Source organism: Danio aesculapii, chromosome 2 (genome assembly GCF_903798145.1).
Source record: "Danio aesculapii chromosome 2, fDanAes4.1, whole genome shotgun sequence".
NCBI lineage: Eukaryota > Metazoa > Chordata > Actinopteri > Cypriniformes > Danionidae > Danio > Danio aesculapii.
This window is the reverse complement of record NC_079436.1, coordinates 19,804,817-19,823,650: the sequence shown is the minus strand read 5'-3', so window position 1 is coordinate 19,823,650 and position 18,834 is coordinate 19,804,817. Positions and strand designations below refer to the sequence as shown.

The following is an 18,834-nucleotide window of genomic DNA, read 5'->3' as shown; positions in this document are numbered from 1 at the left end:
ATATAATATATTACATTCAATTCAAAATTCTTTTTTTTGTTGCCAAAAATATAACACTTTTATTGGCTTTTGTTTAAACACCAAAACAAAACCCCATTACAGAACATTAGCGACAACCAGAAGAAAACAGAAACATTTATATTATATAAACAACATATTAACAGTGAATATTTAAAGCAAATTATTAGAAATAAAATAGAAAAATAACTTTCTGTTAAATAACAGTTCACATCTACACACAGTTTGTTTTCATTGTAATTGTAAATGGTCATATTTTGTCATAAATTGACAATTTAAACACATTTTACTTCATTGACAAGGCAACATTTCTAATTTTGCTTTAATTTTTAATTGAAAAGTTATTTTCTAGTTGTAGCTGAAGTACATTTTCATTATATGTACGACAGCTAATACATTCTTCTAAATATCTTTTTTGTGTTCCATTGCAGAAAGAAAGTAGCAGAAATGTTTGTAACTACATGAGTAAATGATACAGAATAATATGTTTTGGGTGAAATATTGCTTAGGTACATCATACATCAGCATTGTCCCAATCTGTCCTCATGCGTTTTAAAGTCCTCTTCTGAATCCACATTTTGATGATGTAATGCCACATCGCCTTTTTGATAGTAGTTAACAGTTGTAGGACCAGGGGGGTCCTACCAAGCTGGAGTACTTCCTCTGGTCCCCCCAGGCTCTGCGATGGTTGGGGAAATTCCAAATTGAAGCAAAACAACACATTACAATTGGCTTACGATTGGCAATGAAAATTCGGGAATTTCAACCAGCAGAACCTGGGAAGTAAAAAAAAAAAAGAGTTTTAGTGTACTGCAAAGGGGCGCACATGAGCAACAGTTTGAACCATAAAACCAATAATGGGACACCCTGCTGTATTGTTGAAATTCATGGATGGTTGCATGCAAAGGCCAAAACACCACAAGTCCACATCAAATGAACCATTTGGGACGGGGCCATAATGTACATTATACAGTACATTTATCATACTTCAGTGCTTGCTTTTATTGTAAAAGCAAACCTCTTTTCTAAAATCAGCTAATGAGTCAATTATAAAAAAAAGAAATTGACTGGAAGTTATACAGTTGTTGTTGTTGATGATGAAGAAAATGGCCCCTTTTAGTTGTAGTGAATAATTAATAGATGTAATTTTGTCTATGAACAAAGAAATAGGGTATTTAAATTCACTATAAAGTTGAACATTTTAAGTCACTTAGACATATTTAATCAAATTGTAAAACAAAATGTTCATTCATTCATTCCTTTTCTTTTTGGCTTAGTCCCTTTATTAATCTACGGTTGCCACAGCGGAATGAACCGGCAGCTTATCCAGCATATGTTTTATGCAGCGGATGCCCTTCCAGCTGCAACCCATCACTGGGAAACATCTATACACACTCATTCACACACATACACCATACAGACAATTTAGCTTATCCAATTCACCTATACCACATATTTTTGGACTTGTGGGGGAAACCGGAGCATCCAGAGGAAACCCACATGAACACGGGGAGAACATGCAAACTTCACACAGAAATGCCAACTGACCCAGTCGGGGCTCAAACCAGCGACCTTCTTGCTGTGAGGCGATTGTGCTACCCACTGCACCACCGTGCTTCCCTAAAATTAATTTATTAAAAACAAATACAAGCTGAAAGTAATAAGCAGCTATTTTATGTACATTATTTTACTAAAGTATTTTAATACATTGCAGAGTGATTATTCTGCCAGTTAACTGTTAAGCTACCCACTGCGCCACTGTGCTGCCAAAACTAAATATTTATATTTTTAAAAGTGGTGACAAATGTCAGCATAATTACCCAGAAATCCTAATAATATACTGACATGTAGCTTAGTAAACACTTGAAGAGTTTAGATGCAAAAACCTCCAAGTGCCGTCAGAAATTTCAATCGGAAATGAGCATTATTCACAGCCTCCTTTGTTCATGTTGAGTTATTTCACTTTGAAGACCATGAAAATAACTTATTCTTTGCCATAAAAGTGAGATTACTGAACTTGATATAAATGCAAATTTTAGAAGAAAATTTCTGATGGCATTTAGAGGTTATTGCATCTGAACTATTCACTTATTGATGTTGAAAACAATTTAGTTCTGCATAGTATTTTTGTGAATATTATGTGTTTCCTGGATTCCTTGATGAATACAAAGTTTTAAAGTACTGCTTTATTTGAAATAGAAATGTTAATTAATGTTAATTAAGATTTTGATTTTGCTTATTTTTTAAGTAAAATATTTTTAAGTATAAATACAAAATACATTAGTGACTCTTTACAAAAAATAAAACTAAAACTGAAAGCTGTGAAAATAACTTCCATTGTTAAAGTAATTAAAACTCCATTTTATAAAATGTCACCATGACCTCTGTGGTGAAGGGACTACATTTTGTAATATCTTCTCACATTCTTTTCTCGTTTGCTCTTCAATGATCTGTGCTTTTTTATAATGGAAGTTAGTGTCATGTTTTAGAACTGGGCTTAATCTTTAAAGTGCACGTGGATTAGGCTGAGTGGAAGTCTTCGCCTGCATGGCTCAGAGGTGAATTTGTGCGGTCGGGTGACTTTATCTGAGGATGTGGACTTATAAGGAAGCAGGTCAGTGCGCATTCACAGTCCTGCCTGTTTGATCAACTTCTTAAATTACCCTCATCCCATCATGAAGCATATAAAAAGAATTGTGTGTGTGCAAGAACATGCATGGTGCCATGATAAATTGGATGAAGACATGCACGAGTTAACATGATCAGGTGTGTGGCTTTTCAGGATTTTATTGTAGACATATATTTACTTCAGGGAAATCTTTTAGTACCGGAAAAATCTAGATAAAAAGCCACAGTCACTTAACTCCCTTTATTGCATGTATTGTTTTCTTAAAAGAGCAAAAATCAATGACACAGTAAGATCTAATTTAATTTATTTGGAGGATTAAAACCAGAGTTGTTAAGCTTTAAATGAGACCTATAATGCAAAAATCACTTTTATAAGAGGTTTAACCACATTTCACAGCAGTCTGTGAATATACCCAGCTTCTAATGGTAAAAATATACTAATTGTATTTTTTTGTAATATGAATTGATTAAAAACAGTCTGTAGAAACACTTTGATTGACATTCGTCCTTTGTACAATCAGTTAAATTAAATTCAAGATCATTTGTATAGCACATTTCACAATAGTTAATGTTTCAAAGCAGCTAATTGAATGATAATGCACATTATTGCATTGCAATCAAATTCAGAAAAGTTTATTTATTAAAAGTAAGGTTATTAGTTACCATAACTTTATTAGTTACTAATAACTTTAACTAATTAACTAGTAACTACTAGTTTTTAACAGTTGAAGTTATTATGTACAAACATAGTTAACCTGCATTTATATAGGTGATGTTTATGTGTACATGTTCAGTGAATTTGTGTATTAAGTGTATGTGTTGTCCTCAAAGTCCTCTAAGCTTGGCATCATCTATTCCCAGGTCTTGGTGCATGTCATCAGAGGGACAAAGCCCCGCCCATTAGTGGATCTCTCCCTCTTTAGCATAGGAATCAGCTGCTATGCTGACAAATAGGCATTTGTGGCTTGGCTCTCTTTTGACAAGACATTCACTTGAATTTAAAACGACAGTCACCAAAATGGCACAATTATAGGTTCAAAGCCTAAATGTGCAGTTTCAAAGAGCCATAAAACATTATTTGTGTGGTATTTTGAGCTGAAACTTCACATACACACTCCGAGGGACATCAGAGACTTGTTTTACATCTTGTAAAAAGATGCATAATAGGTCCCCTTTAAATGTTAGAAAGGCACCGTACAGCCACTCTCGTTTTAAAATGTGCAAATTGGTTGAAATGCGAAGCTGTTTCATTTTTTTAAAGTCAAAGTTTAACGTTATGTTGTCATAGCAACACAGTTGTTAAATTAGTTTGATTGTCACTGACAAGTGTATTTATTTTTATCCTTATTACCACAGTTGTGTGAATCTCAAGTAATTGTTGCTGTAACAGTATTTAAACATTTATATAATATCCTCATTCATTCTGTTGCAAAATCTTACTGTAGATATGTGTTTAAAAAAAAGAGAGAACACAAGTTCATTAAACTGGAAAGAATACTGTTGGAAAAACATTATTAGATATTTCAAAACACCAGCAATAACAGCCAAATATACTAACAAGTCTCCAAAATGTTGGCGCACTGTAACTGCGGATGCAATAAAGCAAACCATTATCATATATTTTGGGAATGTATGTATATTCAAGAATACTGGAAAGAAATACAGGAGGCTATTGAACATATATTTGAAAAAGATAAACCTCTAGAAAGTAAGTTGTTATTTTGGCTATGTAGATCTAGATACAGTAATGGCAGACAATAAATACCTGATGCGTGCTCTCATGGCTGCCAGTAAAAAAGCAATCACACGCATATGGCTACAGCAAGAGCGACCAACCTTAAATGATTAGATAGATGGAACTATTGAGATCTATATAATGGAAAAAATCACTTCTGTAGTCAACTCAAAGAAGGATGCATTCCTGGGAAAATGGAGGAAATGGGTTGAATATATTTTAGTTTGAAGACCTGATTTTGTTGCTATAAATGAATAGAAGATTCGAACTGATAGATAAATATATGCTAATGTGTGTACATGTATATGGTTATACATATTCATATTGTATTGGGTGATATCCCCATGTGTATAATGAAGATGGTCAGTTGAGATTATTTTGGAAGGAATTATATTATGAGAAGCGTTCTTACCCTAGATGTAAACAGTGTTTTAATTTTTCTTTTTTCTATGTATACTGTTTTTCATTCTATAATTTACAAAATTTGAGTACTACTGTGTAATTAGTTCACCTGACAATAATGAACGTAAATTGTAAACCACGTATGGTCACATATTGGCATATATATGCTTACAAGAAATGTAAGGTATGATGTAGAGGTTAGAGGTTTTTACAAAATTATTTGATAATCAGCATCATTAAAATACGTTATCACCACTTATTATGCACAATTTGCAACCTAATGCATTTGCAGTTTGAATTAGTACCAAATTAGTGAAAGGTTTTAAAGTTAAAAAAATGTATGAAGGTACTGTTTTGTCTGACACACCACCAGCACTCATGCATTAATTGGTTAAAAGAATCTCACTAATCTATAGAAGGATATTATTTAATTTTGGCAATAATAGACAATAATATCCCCATACTGATCCATCTTGTTTCAAAGTGAATAAGGTGAAAGTCATAACTTTCCCTTGTGTCTTTTTTGCTGATGTGTCCTTGTTTCTCTTAAATATAAATGTTTTTTAATGACACTGATGGTTCTCCGAAGTACCTTTTTAATTCACAAAAAAAAAATTATATCAGTTATGAAAATTTCATTCACACTAATAATATATGGCTTTTTATTGAAAATGATCTCCTTAGGCATCACTTTGAAAGCCCTCTTTTGGAACTTTTATTTTTTAAGATTATATATTAGCCCGGTTCTGACTTGATTTTAGTTTCTGTTTTGGGCAGATTCTCTGCCATCTGATCGTTATGTGAAGGCAACTATCGATCAATATATAACAACTGCATGAAATATTGAAACAACTCTGATGCCATATCTACAGCTTTTCTAAGATGCTAAAGTTCCTTGGTGACTTGCAACATTGTGTTGTGGCATGCTCAAGTACAAGTCCATGAAATTCAATTTGATAAAAGAGCACAATGTAAAGAGACATAAAAAGGGCAGTAGATGAAATTTAGTCTTTTTTTTCAAGTCCACTATTGGTTAGGGTTTTTTTAGGCCAACAAAGTTGTTTTAGTACTAGGAAACATGCATGAACCAGCATAGAATGGCACAGTTATGTTTACATGTTTCAGAAAAAATTGTATTTGTTTTTTTAATTATATATTTTTATTAATTTTTCACCTTTTATTAGACATGACAGTGGAGAGTATAGACAGAAAAGTGTGGAAGGCAGAGAGAAGGGAAGGGCCTGCAAAGGATCTTGAGTTAGGAATTGAACTCTGATCGTCATGACCACCTTAGTATCATACAGTATATTACTGCATCAGTGTAACCATTTGGCTATTTCACATTTTACCTGCTGCAAAAGGTACAAAAAGCTACTTTTAAAAAAATATTTCTGATGAATCTGGGGTAAAATGAAATTATACCTGTAATGTTTTCAAATGACAAGGAATCACAGTGATGGATTTATAGGTCTTTGCAGCAAGAAAGTCATGTTAATACAATACAATACAATACAATACAATACAATACAATACAATACAATATTTACAGTACGTATAAAGCACATTTAAATACAACCAAAGTTTACCAAAGTACTGTACATGGGAGTACTAAAAGATTGAAAATAAAGTAAAAAGAAAACAAGACTACCAGATTAATCTGTAAAAGAAATAATAGAGGCTGTAATTAAGGAGCAATAAAATTGAGAGAAAATAAAAAGGTCTTTAAAACGGATCTAAATACAGAAATAGAGAGGGGGAGTCTAGTATTAATGCGTTAAATCAGACCCAGACATCGAATTCCTCCTTCAGGTCTGTGCCACAACATCCTTTGAAAAGCTCAAAAACAATTCCCAAGCCCTGCCCTTCTTCAAAACCTGAAGGCAGCATTACAAAGAAAGCACATGAACTCATGAAGTTATGGGGGCTGTCCTAGACAGGATTGTTTGGGTTACCCCACTGTGACCGTCTGACTTCGGGCTCTGGTGAACTACATTTGGTTTCATCAGCCCATGTGGCTCTGGAAATGCTGAACGCTGCTGACATGTGCTGTCGCATTTGCTCTGTGCTTTGGGCCACACTTACCGGCTGATAAACAAATCAGGACGATTTGATTCGCTTGTCCGTCTGCCTAATCAATCCACCATCGCCACAATTAACCTACATACAGTAGAAGAGCATAACCGGATTACAAGATGAATTTTCACACTCACAAACCACTCCCTTTGTTAATCACATCAAATCTTGTATGTTTTAGGGTCATTTTTTCCCTTAGGATCCATTTTAGATGTTGTACTGTGATGTGAAGCCAGCTTAAATGCAGATTACATTCTTCATTACGTTTTCACAATTTAAAACCGTATTCTCTTTTAACTCAATTTCACACACAGTCCCTTCTTGCAGCACTAGAACAATGGATCTTTGGAGGGTGTAAATTTGAACTCCATTCTCTTCCATCCATTCATTATGAATGAGACAGGAAGAAAACTGCTTGTGGCGGCCAGGTCTACTCTTCCTCGCTGGTTTACTGCACACTAATAAATAATAGCAGTCCTGTCTGTGGAGGAGCCAGAAAGCTTGGGCAGCAGACTGTTTCCAGTGCCTTAAAAACACCAAACGCATGAAAGGGCACATTAATGCACCTCTGTTGAGCCAATAAACATCTCGCAAGAGTTTTACTGGAGCATTTTGGTCACACTTTTGGCTCAAAGAAAGTTGCGTCAATGTTAGCTGTGAGCTTGTTGTTATGGTTCCCCTGAGCATCTGCTAACAATCTTAAAGCCGTTGGCTTGTTAAGAAAGCTTTGTTTTGATGTGCTTTCAGTTAAAGTGACAAGTGCTTTGGTCACTTTCTAAAGCACATTTTAGCAAAAATAAAAGTGAATGAATCAGCACAAAAAAGTTTCTTGTTTTTGTTAAATAATCAAAGAGTTGCATTTGGTCCCAAATGTACTCACATTAGCACTCTTTTTCATTATTCATCCTTAACTGGAGACTCGATCTGAATGGGTGATTTGAATCAGTGAATCATTAACTGGAGACTCACTTTAAATAAATAATTTGAATCAGAGAATTGTTAACATGAGACTTGCCCTGACTCGATTGGTTGAATCTGGGAATCATTTACTAGATACTTATGCTGAATGGATCATTTGAATCAGAGAATTGTTAACATAAGACTTGCCCTGACTAGATTTTTAGATTCTGTAAATCTAGATATTTATGCTGAATGGATTATTTGAATCCGAGAATTGTTTATTTGGGGCTTGTTCTGACTACATTTGAATCAGTGAATTGTTATCTGGAGGCTCACCTTAAATGGATCATTTGAATCAGAGAATTGTTATCTGGAGGCTCACCTTAAATGGATCATTTGAATCAGAGAATTGTTACGCCGACATTTGTTCTGACCAGATCATTTGAATCAGTGAGTTGTTGACATGAGAACAGATCAAAAAAATCCATAAAAGCAATTGTCAAATGTCAAAGAGTCAGCTTTTTAATGAATCGGACACTACTGTCTCGTTTTACACTTTATTTCACGAGGAAATGTAACTATTTTATGTTTTGTCAGTTTAGTGGCTAATTCGTACAAGTTCTAACGAGTTCAGTTGTACAAAAATATGTACAATTTTAAAAAGGAGGCGTGGCACCCAACCCCACCCCTAAACCCAACCTTCACTGGAGGATAAGCAAATAGCACTAAATTGTATGAATGAGATTGTACAAATTCTTACGAATTAGCCACTAAATCAAAAAGTTATGAATTGCAGTGAGATAACATTGGAATTTCTCCAGTTAAAAACAATATGGTACAACATGCTTTTTTAATAAATGTAGTGGGGTACAAAGTGTGATATTTTTCAGTGGAATTCAGTGAAGTAAATGCAATAAAGTCAGCCACCAGCATAACTGTCCATGCCTTTTTGCTGCTATTTATTCAATGTGCATCTTTAATCCTTATAGTAGTTTTGTAACACCAACAAAAGGGTTTGCACAAGCTGTTAATGAATCTGGTCCTTAAAATTGACTGATTTTAAAACTCACCGTATGCTGCAGATATGGATTTTTAATGTAATAGTATGTTTCAAGCTTGATTCCCAAGGTACGTGAGCCACATTTTCTCAGTATGAATTAGCCAACTGTTAATAAGATGCAGCTAATCAAATATTCCTACTGCTAATTAGTGGATTAATCCTCTTATCAAGTGTGGCCATACAAGTGAAGGTCATTAAATTTCCTGGCTGGGGAAATGGTTGCGTAACCACAGGCTCCCTGTGGAAAACACTTGAATCTTGTCATCTGTTGACCGTGAGATTAGCTGCACACTAAATCTCGAGCCTGGACACAAAATGTACTGAATTTTGCTTCTAATAAATGCTTTTTAAGTAATAAATAGTGCATATGATAAATGTTTTACCCATTTAAGCCCACCGGCATAGTTTCCATTTTCCTATTATAAGTAATTTTCTACATGTCATACGTGTTCAATGACATTCAAGCAAACAACCAAATAAAAGATTTCAAGACAAAAAAAAAAGGAATTGATTGAATTCCTGTCACGTGAGGCTTTCAACTTCCTACCCCTAGGATCCAGGATGCAAAATGGAGGCAAACCCTCCATTTTTTCTATACTTTGTCAAAGTTTTATGTGGCAACTATAGTTGCCGGTGGGCAAATACAGTAGGTGAGAGTTCAAAGTGGCTATTACCGCCGTGGCTTATACCGCCGCCGTTTGAAATAACTGCTGCTCTGTTTTTAGTGTAAGACCGCAGTTTGTGAAAAAGCCGCCAGGGGGCGCAAAGGGACGGGATGCGAACGGAAAGAAATAGCCTTTACAGCAGCTTTAAATATGCTACTGTGCTTGTAAATGATATTAAACAATAGGTCAAAGCATTATAAGTCCTTAATTAATCATTTAAAATTTGTTAACACACTTTATTGTAAACTTTTTAAGTGCAAAGAGGACTCGTTTTGGAATTGAAGAAATAAAAGACAACTAACATGAAAGCACAAACATTCAGTACAATAAGTAGTCTTAAATAAATAAATAAAGCAGTCTTTTAGCCTGCTTTTAGTGTTTGCCGTTTTGATAGGACTAAGACAAGACTTTTTCATTTATGTTTTTATTTATGTTTTTATTTACATTTTCGTTGTTGATTATATTTTACTATCTTATTTTATGTCTGAATTATTGTACATAATAATAAACGAATAATGAAAATAAATTAATAATGAAAATATGCCTAAATAAATAATTTATTTAAAGATATTGCGGAGAAACACTGAGAAACGGTCAGGGGCATGGTCTAAAGAGCTTAAGTTGAATGCTGCTTCATCAAAAGCAAAAAAAAATAAATTGACCTACCTTAAGCAGATCACTAAAAGTATAATAAAAATTATTTTTTGCTCTCTCTCTCTCTCTCTCTCTCTCTCCCTCTCTCTCTCTCTCTCTCTCTCTCTCTCTCTCTCTCTCTCTCTCTATATATATATATATATATATATATATATATATATAATTATGTATTTATTTCATTATATATAAAATTATAAATATATTCTTAATAAACTCCCCAGCCACAAATATTAAAAAAACACAACTTGTATTAAAACTGGGCGAGGATTAGAAAGAATAAGATGCTTGTTATATAATTTAAAATGTTATTCCTCTTGTCCAATTTCTTTATGCACATTTTTTCACTCGCTACTCTGCCAGGAACTTCGCCGCTAAAGAGCACCTTCAAAAATCTCAATCTCATGGCTCATTCTTCACGAATATAGAATTAAAATAATGGCGCGTTTCATTGTGCATCCCGCGGGTGCAACCAACAAGAGTTGTGCATTTTAGTTTAACTTTTTGAGCTATAAAGCAGTTCGGTGTTAGTTTTTATTTAAATATATCAAGCCGAAACTAAACAGCGCATTCTCTCCGCCTCCTAGTTCATAACCTGCAGGACCGGGACGCACTGCTGAAGCAGGCAATAGAGAAACTCCGTCATTCATCATAATCTTAGCTGATGTTTCGGAGTCGAAAGAATATATTAAAGAGAAATGTTCTTTTAACAGTCACTATATATTTAATCTTTTTCTTTCTTTTTTTCCTGTCATTTCTCTTCAGCAAATTATATTTTTTAAAGCTGCTTGATTCTTTTAAAACCGAAAGCAGAGCCCGTCAATTGGTGTTTTTCCATATACGTTTATCCTACGATAATTTATCCTCTGATCCTTTTGCATAAAGGTTTTAATAAAAAAAAAAACAGGTCACTTAATTACTTTCGATGTGCTAAAATATTTGTTAAACGAATGTTATTTAAAAAAAGCATATGCACATATTACAATTGTAAAATAGTCTAAAATGCATGGTCTAATCAGAAATAAAGGAAATTAGTTATATTTAATGCATAAAATAGGCTAGCCTATCTATAAATTGAGTTTAATTGATTTGAAACTTTTAATTGCATTTTAACGTCCTGTATAAATAATAAAAGTTGCATCAGATTGACGAAAAAACGAATATTAATGCCTGCAAACAGGGCCACGGTTACTTTTTTTTCACTGACTGGCAAACGCGTCAGAAAAAAAAAACTGCTGAATCTCTGCGAATATTTGGTTAACTTATAAAACAAATGTCTGGTTTAGTGATGTTAGTAATGCATAGAAAAATGCAAAGCAGAATTCTCCTGAGCTCATTAAACCACTGATGACAGCGACGGAATCACTGGCCCACCACGTTCTTACGAACATATTTTATTTATTAAAGGTAATATTTCATTGACCTGAACATAACCAGTTATAATATAATTACTAACCCATCGTCATCCTCATCACCGGTGTGACATTGCGCTACGACATGGATTTTCTAATACCGTCAATACCGTCATAAATCAATTTTGCGCGGCTTGAACGGCTGCATTTACATCAATATTAGCTAATTCTAAATAATAAGGCATTCAATTTTCTTCAAACGATCAGTTGTGGTCTGAATACATGTCCTTATACTACAGGGCTCGAAATTGCAACCATTTTGGTCGCATGAGCGCCCGAAATTTAATATATGCGCCCTCATAATATATTTGCGAGCATTTGTGTGTCTGAATATAATGAATATAATAAACAGGGAACTTTTGTTACTGCAGGAAATGCAAACAGCTGTAGAGTGAAAAGTGCACAGGTTTGCAAACCTCACTTAAAGTTTTAATAATAATAATGGCGCAGATGGCAGTGATCATGACATGAGGTAAATGTTGATCCACCAGCTGAGATCAATCGAGTGTTTTCGGAGAAGGTGCCCGAATCTCGATGCGTTGCATTTACTGCGTGTTCAGCGCAAATGTCCGCTAAATATAAAATCTAACACTGTGCACATCATCGCCAAAGAAACTCACCTTTACTAAGTTTACACTGAAACTACAGCTCATAACAAAGAGCGGAATTGCGCCGGTGGTCATCATGAGAATCCTGCTCTGTCTGCTCATAAATTGGTGCGGCTGACTCGCCTGCTTTATTCCACCAACACAGAGAAATGAAGATCAGCTCATAACGAGACTCAGCATTTACAATGACCCAAACCGAAACTTTTAAAGAGTGATAGAAGTGAGACTTTCTTTTGTCCGTTCTTCCTTGAGATGTATATTATTTTGCTATTGAAAGTAATACCATGATATTATGCCGTCACCGTTCAAAAGATGAAAAATACCGTGATATTAATTTTAGGTCATATCGCCCACCCCTAACAGGTAGCCTAGTTCAGTTCAGAAGTTGTTGTGCATAGAAACATTCATTTTCATAAGGCCCCATATTTAATGCGGTTTCGTTTTTAAACGCATAGGTTTTGTTACGCCATCCGTCCTATAGGAGTTTTGGATTTTGTGTATTCATGTTTGTGAAAAACACTTAAGAGTGGAGACCCCTTCCCCCTTCTCATAACCAAAAGCTTGACTGTCAGGTGTTAATGGGCATCAGTGAGGCCGAAATCATGTCGCGTTTTCACTGTCGGGCTAGCTGCATGCAAACCCTGCCCCTAGAACTTCCCGGAATTAGATGTTGCATATTATTCTGTGATCTTAAGGAAAGTGTTAAGTAGACTATTTAAGTGTCTTTAATATGGTGTATAGATTATTATGCGTTATTGAAACATCAAGGGGGACGCAGCAAAGTCACTTATAAATTAAAATTGTATTATTTTATGCTATTTTATTATTTTATGCAACAGCCTTACATTTAAAACGGAAACTTAACGGCGATTATAATCAAAAAGAACTCAGCCTATAAGGCTAGATGTTTTCTTTCCCTTATTTATTAATTTATTTGTTCATGTGTTTGGCGCATGTAACTCGTGTGCCATCGGAAAACTAGTGTAATGACGGCAAGCCATCTTTCCCAGACTCGGGGCAAAGTCCGCCTCTCCTTTCACTCCGTCCCGAAGCCCCAGCTGGCCCTCATGGCATCCTCTGCGTAAAACATATGCTTGATAAGTTGACGGTTCATTCCGCTGTGGCAATTACAGACAAGAAAAGAAAATGAATGACGAATGAATAAATGAATAAATAAATAATAGTAATAAAATAAAAATAAGGTAATAATCTTTACACACAGATGCCGCGTAAGTGGCCTTTTTTAATTTAGACATGGTACATTTGAATTGCCTCTGCCACTTCTTCCCCCACCTCAAACCTGAAAGTTGAAGAGAGAACTATAGCCTATTCACACCTTGATGCCTCAGCCTCAATAGCAACAGTTCACAGCCCATTTACGCCAAGACAGTGCAAGTTTAGCGGAAGAATGTCAAATCAAAATCACGCAGATGAAGCACACCAGCAACTACTATAATGAAACTATTAAAATGGCATTGGCATAACTAAAATAAATGTACCTTGCAAGTACATAACTTAGGGAATAATGTGTTAATTAAGTTATATAATGTGTTAATTAAGTTAAGAATAATAAAGGTAATAAATAAAGGTTATTGGTCTTGTTTAATGTGTTTGCTTTCATAATACCCCATCTAAAATAACTTAACCCTTTAACAAATATCTTCATTTTAAAATAGACTATTTTTGATACATAATTTGATACACAGCAAAATCCTTAGTAAAAAAAAAGTTAAGTAAAATTAACTTCTCCCTCTGGTCCCACTCCCACAAAGAGAGTTAAAGTAACACTGGAGCAGAGTTAAAGTGCTGATTGAACAGAGAAATATAAACTCGTACTGTTAAAAAGCAGAATCACTGAAGAAAACACAAAACTAAAACTAAATTCAGTCACAGCCTTAGGCCCTGCTGTACATACAAAAATAGGTATTGTCTCAATCACAGCTTTTTCTACACAATTTGACTGTTCATCCACACAAAAACACAAACACTGTAACCCACATTTTTTAATCTTTTTGATTTCAAAAGCGCCAGGGTCTGTGTTTTTTAGAAAATTAAGAAAAACATTTTTTTCAAACAACGTTAGTATTGTTTACAAAAATAACGTGGACATGTCCTTAGAGGAACTCAAATGAAAGCTCATTAAATCTCTCAAATCTCAGCTCATTAGGATCATTAAACAACTCTACAAACAGCGTCAGCAGCTTCACTTATCACTAACTTGTTTGACTATTTCTATCATAGAGAGATTTACTAAAAATACGCGTTTTAAATCACTATTGTGGAGAGCAGTATTTACTTTACTTGGGCTCTTTTTAATGTATTTTTTTCTTTGACTGCTGTAACTATGCAGTGGGGGTTTATATTGAATGGTTTTCTAGTTTTAAACATAATAATTGTGTTTTTGGAATATGAAATTATTCTGTTTAAAGCACTTGTTTTGAGTTAGAATGCCAAATATTCTCCTCCTTTGCAAAGTTTACATTGAATGGTTCTTACAACACATTTGCCCACTGGCAACTATAGTTGCCGCATATTAAAATTCAATTTTCAAGAAAAAAAAAACCCTGGAGAAAATAAATGCAAAACATGTTAATATAGGACACTATTAAACAGGCTACATGCATAAAACCATTCAGAAAAAGTAGGCACAAATGGGTTAAATTATCTCATAAGTGTCATGTATGGGTATTTGAACTTTTTATATAGTTTTTGATACAAAAGACCACTAAGTAATGGTGATTTCTTTGTATCAAGTTGACCTGTTTATTTTTTCCCACCCACTATTAAAGTAGTGTCTAATACTTTTTAGAAGAACACATTTTGTTTTTTAGAAAACAGGATGCTTTGTTTTGGGCTGCACGGTGGCGCAGTGGGTAGCACGATCGCCTCACAGCATGAAGGTCGCTGGTTTGAGCCTCGACTGGGTCAGATGGCATTTCTATGTGGAGTTTGCATGTTCTCCCCATGGGGTTCCCCACGTGTTTCCTCCAGGTACGCTGGTGTCCCCCACAAGTTCAAAGACATGTGGTATAGGTGAATTGGGTAAGCTAAATTGTCCTTAGTGTATGTGTGTGAATGAGTGTGCATGGATGTTTCCCAGTGATGTGTTGCAGCTGGAAGGGCATTCACTGCATAGAACATATGTTAGATAAGTTGGCGGTTCATTCTGCTGTGGCGAACCCAAATTAATAAAGGGACTAAGCCGAAAAGAATATGAATGAATGATACTTTGTTTTAAATCTCTACATATTAGACTTTATGTATAATTTTTTAAACCAGAATCTTTTTCTTTCTTTCTTTCTTTTCTTTCTTTCTTTCTTTCTTTCTTTCTTTCTTTTCTTTCTTTCTTTCTTTCTTTCTTTCTTTCTTTCTTTCTTTCTTACTTTCTTTCTTTCTTTCTTTCTTTCTTTCTTTCAACCCCCTAGCACCCTCTTGTGGCTTCCTGTGCAAAAACCAATGCACCGTGGGCCACATACTCATAGATACATCATTTTCAGATCACATGACCAGTCAAATACTTACAGTATGCATTACAGTTTGTTTTAACACATTTTTCTGTTAAAAAAAACTGTATGTCTGTATATAAATACGGCTTTTTTCATTCCCTTTGAATACTTTGTGATATAAATATAGAAAATATTATTCCAAGGATCTGTGTTTAGCTGGACTGCAGGATGTTGCAGGACTGAGACAGTGTTGTGCTTTGCTTTGCAGCGTTGGTGATAACTGATGGGCCGCAGGATAAGTCTGGTCTTGCGGATGAGGTGGGCAGTGAAGATGATCTGTACAATGAATTCCGCAGCTCCTCCAACCGATTCGGACACCCAGGAGGAGGAGGAGAACAGTTGGCCATAAATGAGGTACAATACTCTATTTGTGTTTGTTTGTCTTTGCAGATCATGCTTCTAGCTCCTTCTGTTCATGACACAACATTTCATTTACCCAAATATCCCTGATAGAAGCTTTAGATTTACTTAACTTCAGATCAGACTTTTTTTTTCTTCTTCAGTGGAGCATTTAAGATGACGATTAATATAATTTTTTAAATACTGTGGTCCTTTTTGATTCATAGAATACAAGTATTTACAGTTCAAAATATGTACAGAAAAAATGTAATCACACTCAGGAGGCTTTGGATTAAAGGTGCAGTTTTTGACTTATCGTTTCTCTTTGTAAGCCGTTAATGTTTCATCAGGAGCCATGGGTTTTAATTTTGTATATGCTTTTAGACTCTCAAGATGTTGTTGATTTGGTTTTTCAGGGCCCTTAGAGTTCAGTCAATGTAATTTAATAGCTTACTACACATCTGCCTCTCTCCTGAGGCCTAAGACCAGCAGAATGACCTGCTGTCGCTCTCCTTTTCCCATCATCTTCAGCATGACTGGAGATGAGTCTGTGTTGTAGGAAGATGCTGTTGTCTACAACTGATTTTCGAGAATATGCAGATTGTCAGAGTTTGATTTATGACTGTTTGGTATCATTGTCGAACACCGCTAAGTTACTCCATTCAGCATTTTAGTGAGGAGCAGCAGAAAAATCTAATCAACGGCCAGGCCTCAGGGAGCTTGGTGTGCACTGAGCTGCACTGAAGCCCTGTGCTGATGCTGTTGTTATTGTTTTTCAGCCTTCTGTCCTGGAAAGAATACAGCAAATATTAAACAGGCAAATTTAAAATGTCATTGTTTTTCTTGGGAGAAAAGGCTAAGACTGCTATTAAAGAAAGATTCAAAAATCCCCTATTATTAAACTTCAATGTGTTTGGCCTTTCTGTAGCATGAACAAAAGTGTATGGTGCTACAGTAATTGTCCCAGTGTCATTGGTTTCCACATAAAGAAATAACTTATAAATCTTATATTTAGGTTAGAGCTCCAACGTGGACCATGGTTGTGCTTCGAAGGAGCGGTTTTTGAGTCCTAACTCAGGGCTTTTCCTGATCCTGGCCCCCTCTTTCTCTCCAACTTTATTTTCAATCAGTTCTCTGTATGCTATTCTTAAAAAAAGGCAAAATGGCAAAAAAAGAAAAAAAAAAAAAAAAAACGCAAAAGCATTGTATAACATCTTCTGCCAAATCTACAGTAAGTGCAAAAAGCCTGCACCTTTTGTGATAAGGATATTAATGATATAGTACCATGAATCATAATCATTTTCACCCGAGAGATTCATTATAGATGTGGCCTGAGCCATATTTAGGGTCCAGGATATAGTATAATGTCTTAGATTTGTTGTTTGAGACATGCAAGTTTTTAAGATCAGTAGAGCTTTTTCCAGTCTTTAATTTAACACCACTAACCTTGCTAAATATCCTCTTGGATCCTCCTAAATTTTGAACTTTTCTTTTTAAAGTCTTTTGAAATATTTTTTTTTATTCAATATTAACTCTGTTGGAATAATAATCAATTCCATGTGTGTTCAAAAAAAAAAAGGTCAGGGGAGGTTTTTCTTCAAGGTTTAACATATTAGCAATTAATTGGATACAAATGAATAATTCAATTTACAGAACTCTATTCTTTTCAATGTAAACCAAAAGTTACATTCAGGAGTTGCGCACTGTTTTCATTTCCTGACTTCAACTTATATACGCAGCTGATATTAACAGGTGGAGTTTAGTGGAATCTATCACTCGTCATTCATTCTCCAGTCCTTCATTGGCCACACCCATACACACGTCGTCTTTTTCTATGAATTCTCTACACATTCAAAAAAATCTAAGCCTTTCCCAACTGCACATATGCCATATCACACTCATACAGAAGTTTAGTTAATATATGACCTTTAAGCAATACAAATACAATTGTTTAATGAAAAGAAAAAGAGACAATAATAACAATTATATTCCTTTTTCCACAATAACTTGCAAACCAGTGTTGGCATATCTGTAGTGAACTTTGAGGTTGTTAATTGAATGAATATGTTTTTGTTGAACCAATCTGTTTCATTAACTTAACATTTTGTTGCAAATATTTGTTCATTCATTTATTAATTTTCCTTCGACTTAGTCTCTATTTCAGAAGACTCCACAGCGAAATGAACCACCAACTATTCCGGCATATGTTTTAGGCAGAGGATGCACTTTTAGCCCCAACCCAGTACTGGAAAACCAAATATTTGTTTGGATTTGTTTAAATTAATGTTTTGTGCAGAAATACCAGATTAACCCTTGCAAACTTTACAAGCTTTGATTTTAATCAATAAAGTAGTGTTTATTCAACTCATGTACTTAACAAATTTAATACGAGAAAGGTATTCAATCCCATGAAGCACTGTGAATTACTATATGTAACCGAGTCTTACTAAAACCTAAAAATACTTTGAAAACGAGTAACATTTTCCTGTCATTTTTGTCAGTGCTTCATGGAATTTCATTTTTTTCCACTATTAAAAGTTAAGTACTTGGATACTTGGATAAACAGTACTTGGATAAACAGTACTTTATTGCTTAAAAGCCAAGTTTGTAATATAGCTGCTTGGTTTGGTTCATTGCTCATAACATTTTAACAATGTTCTATTTAAAAAAAAAAATAAAAATGGTACTAATAGGCGATGCAGTGGCGCAGTAGGTAGTGCTGTTGCCTCACAGCAAGAAGTGGGTTCGCGTGGGTTTCCTCCGGGTGCTCCGGTTTCCCCCACAGTCCAAATACATGCGGTACAGGTGAATTGGGTAGGCTGAATTGTCCGTAGTGT

At 34.8% G+C, this 18,834-nt stretch overlaps 1 protein-coding gene across 7 annotated transcripts in view; it reads left to right on the top strand.

Annotated features, from left to right (window-relative positions):
- arhgef4 (Rho guanine nucleotide exchange factor (GEF) 4) overlaps positions 1-18,834 on the top strand; it is a 153,455-nt gene that overhangs the window by 113,738 nt on the left and 20,883 nt on the right. For all 7 annotated transcript variants that reach the window (XM_056474299.1, XM_056474337.1, XM_056474320.1 and 4 more), the window contains one exon: positions 15,867-16,012. In XM_056474299.1, coding sequence (XP_056330274.1) covers positions 15,867-16,012 — 146 coding nt within the window. The remainder of the gene's footprint in view (positions 1-15,866; positions 16,013-18,834) is intronic.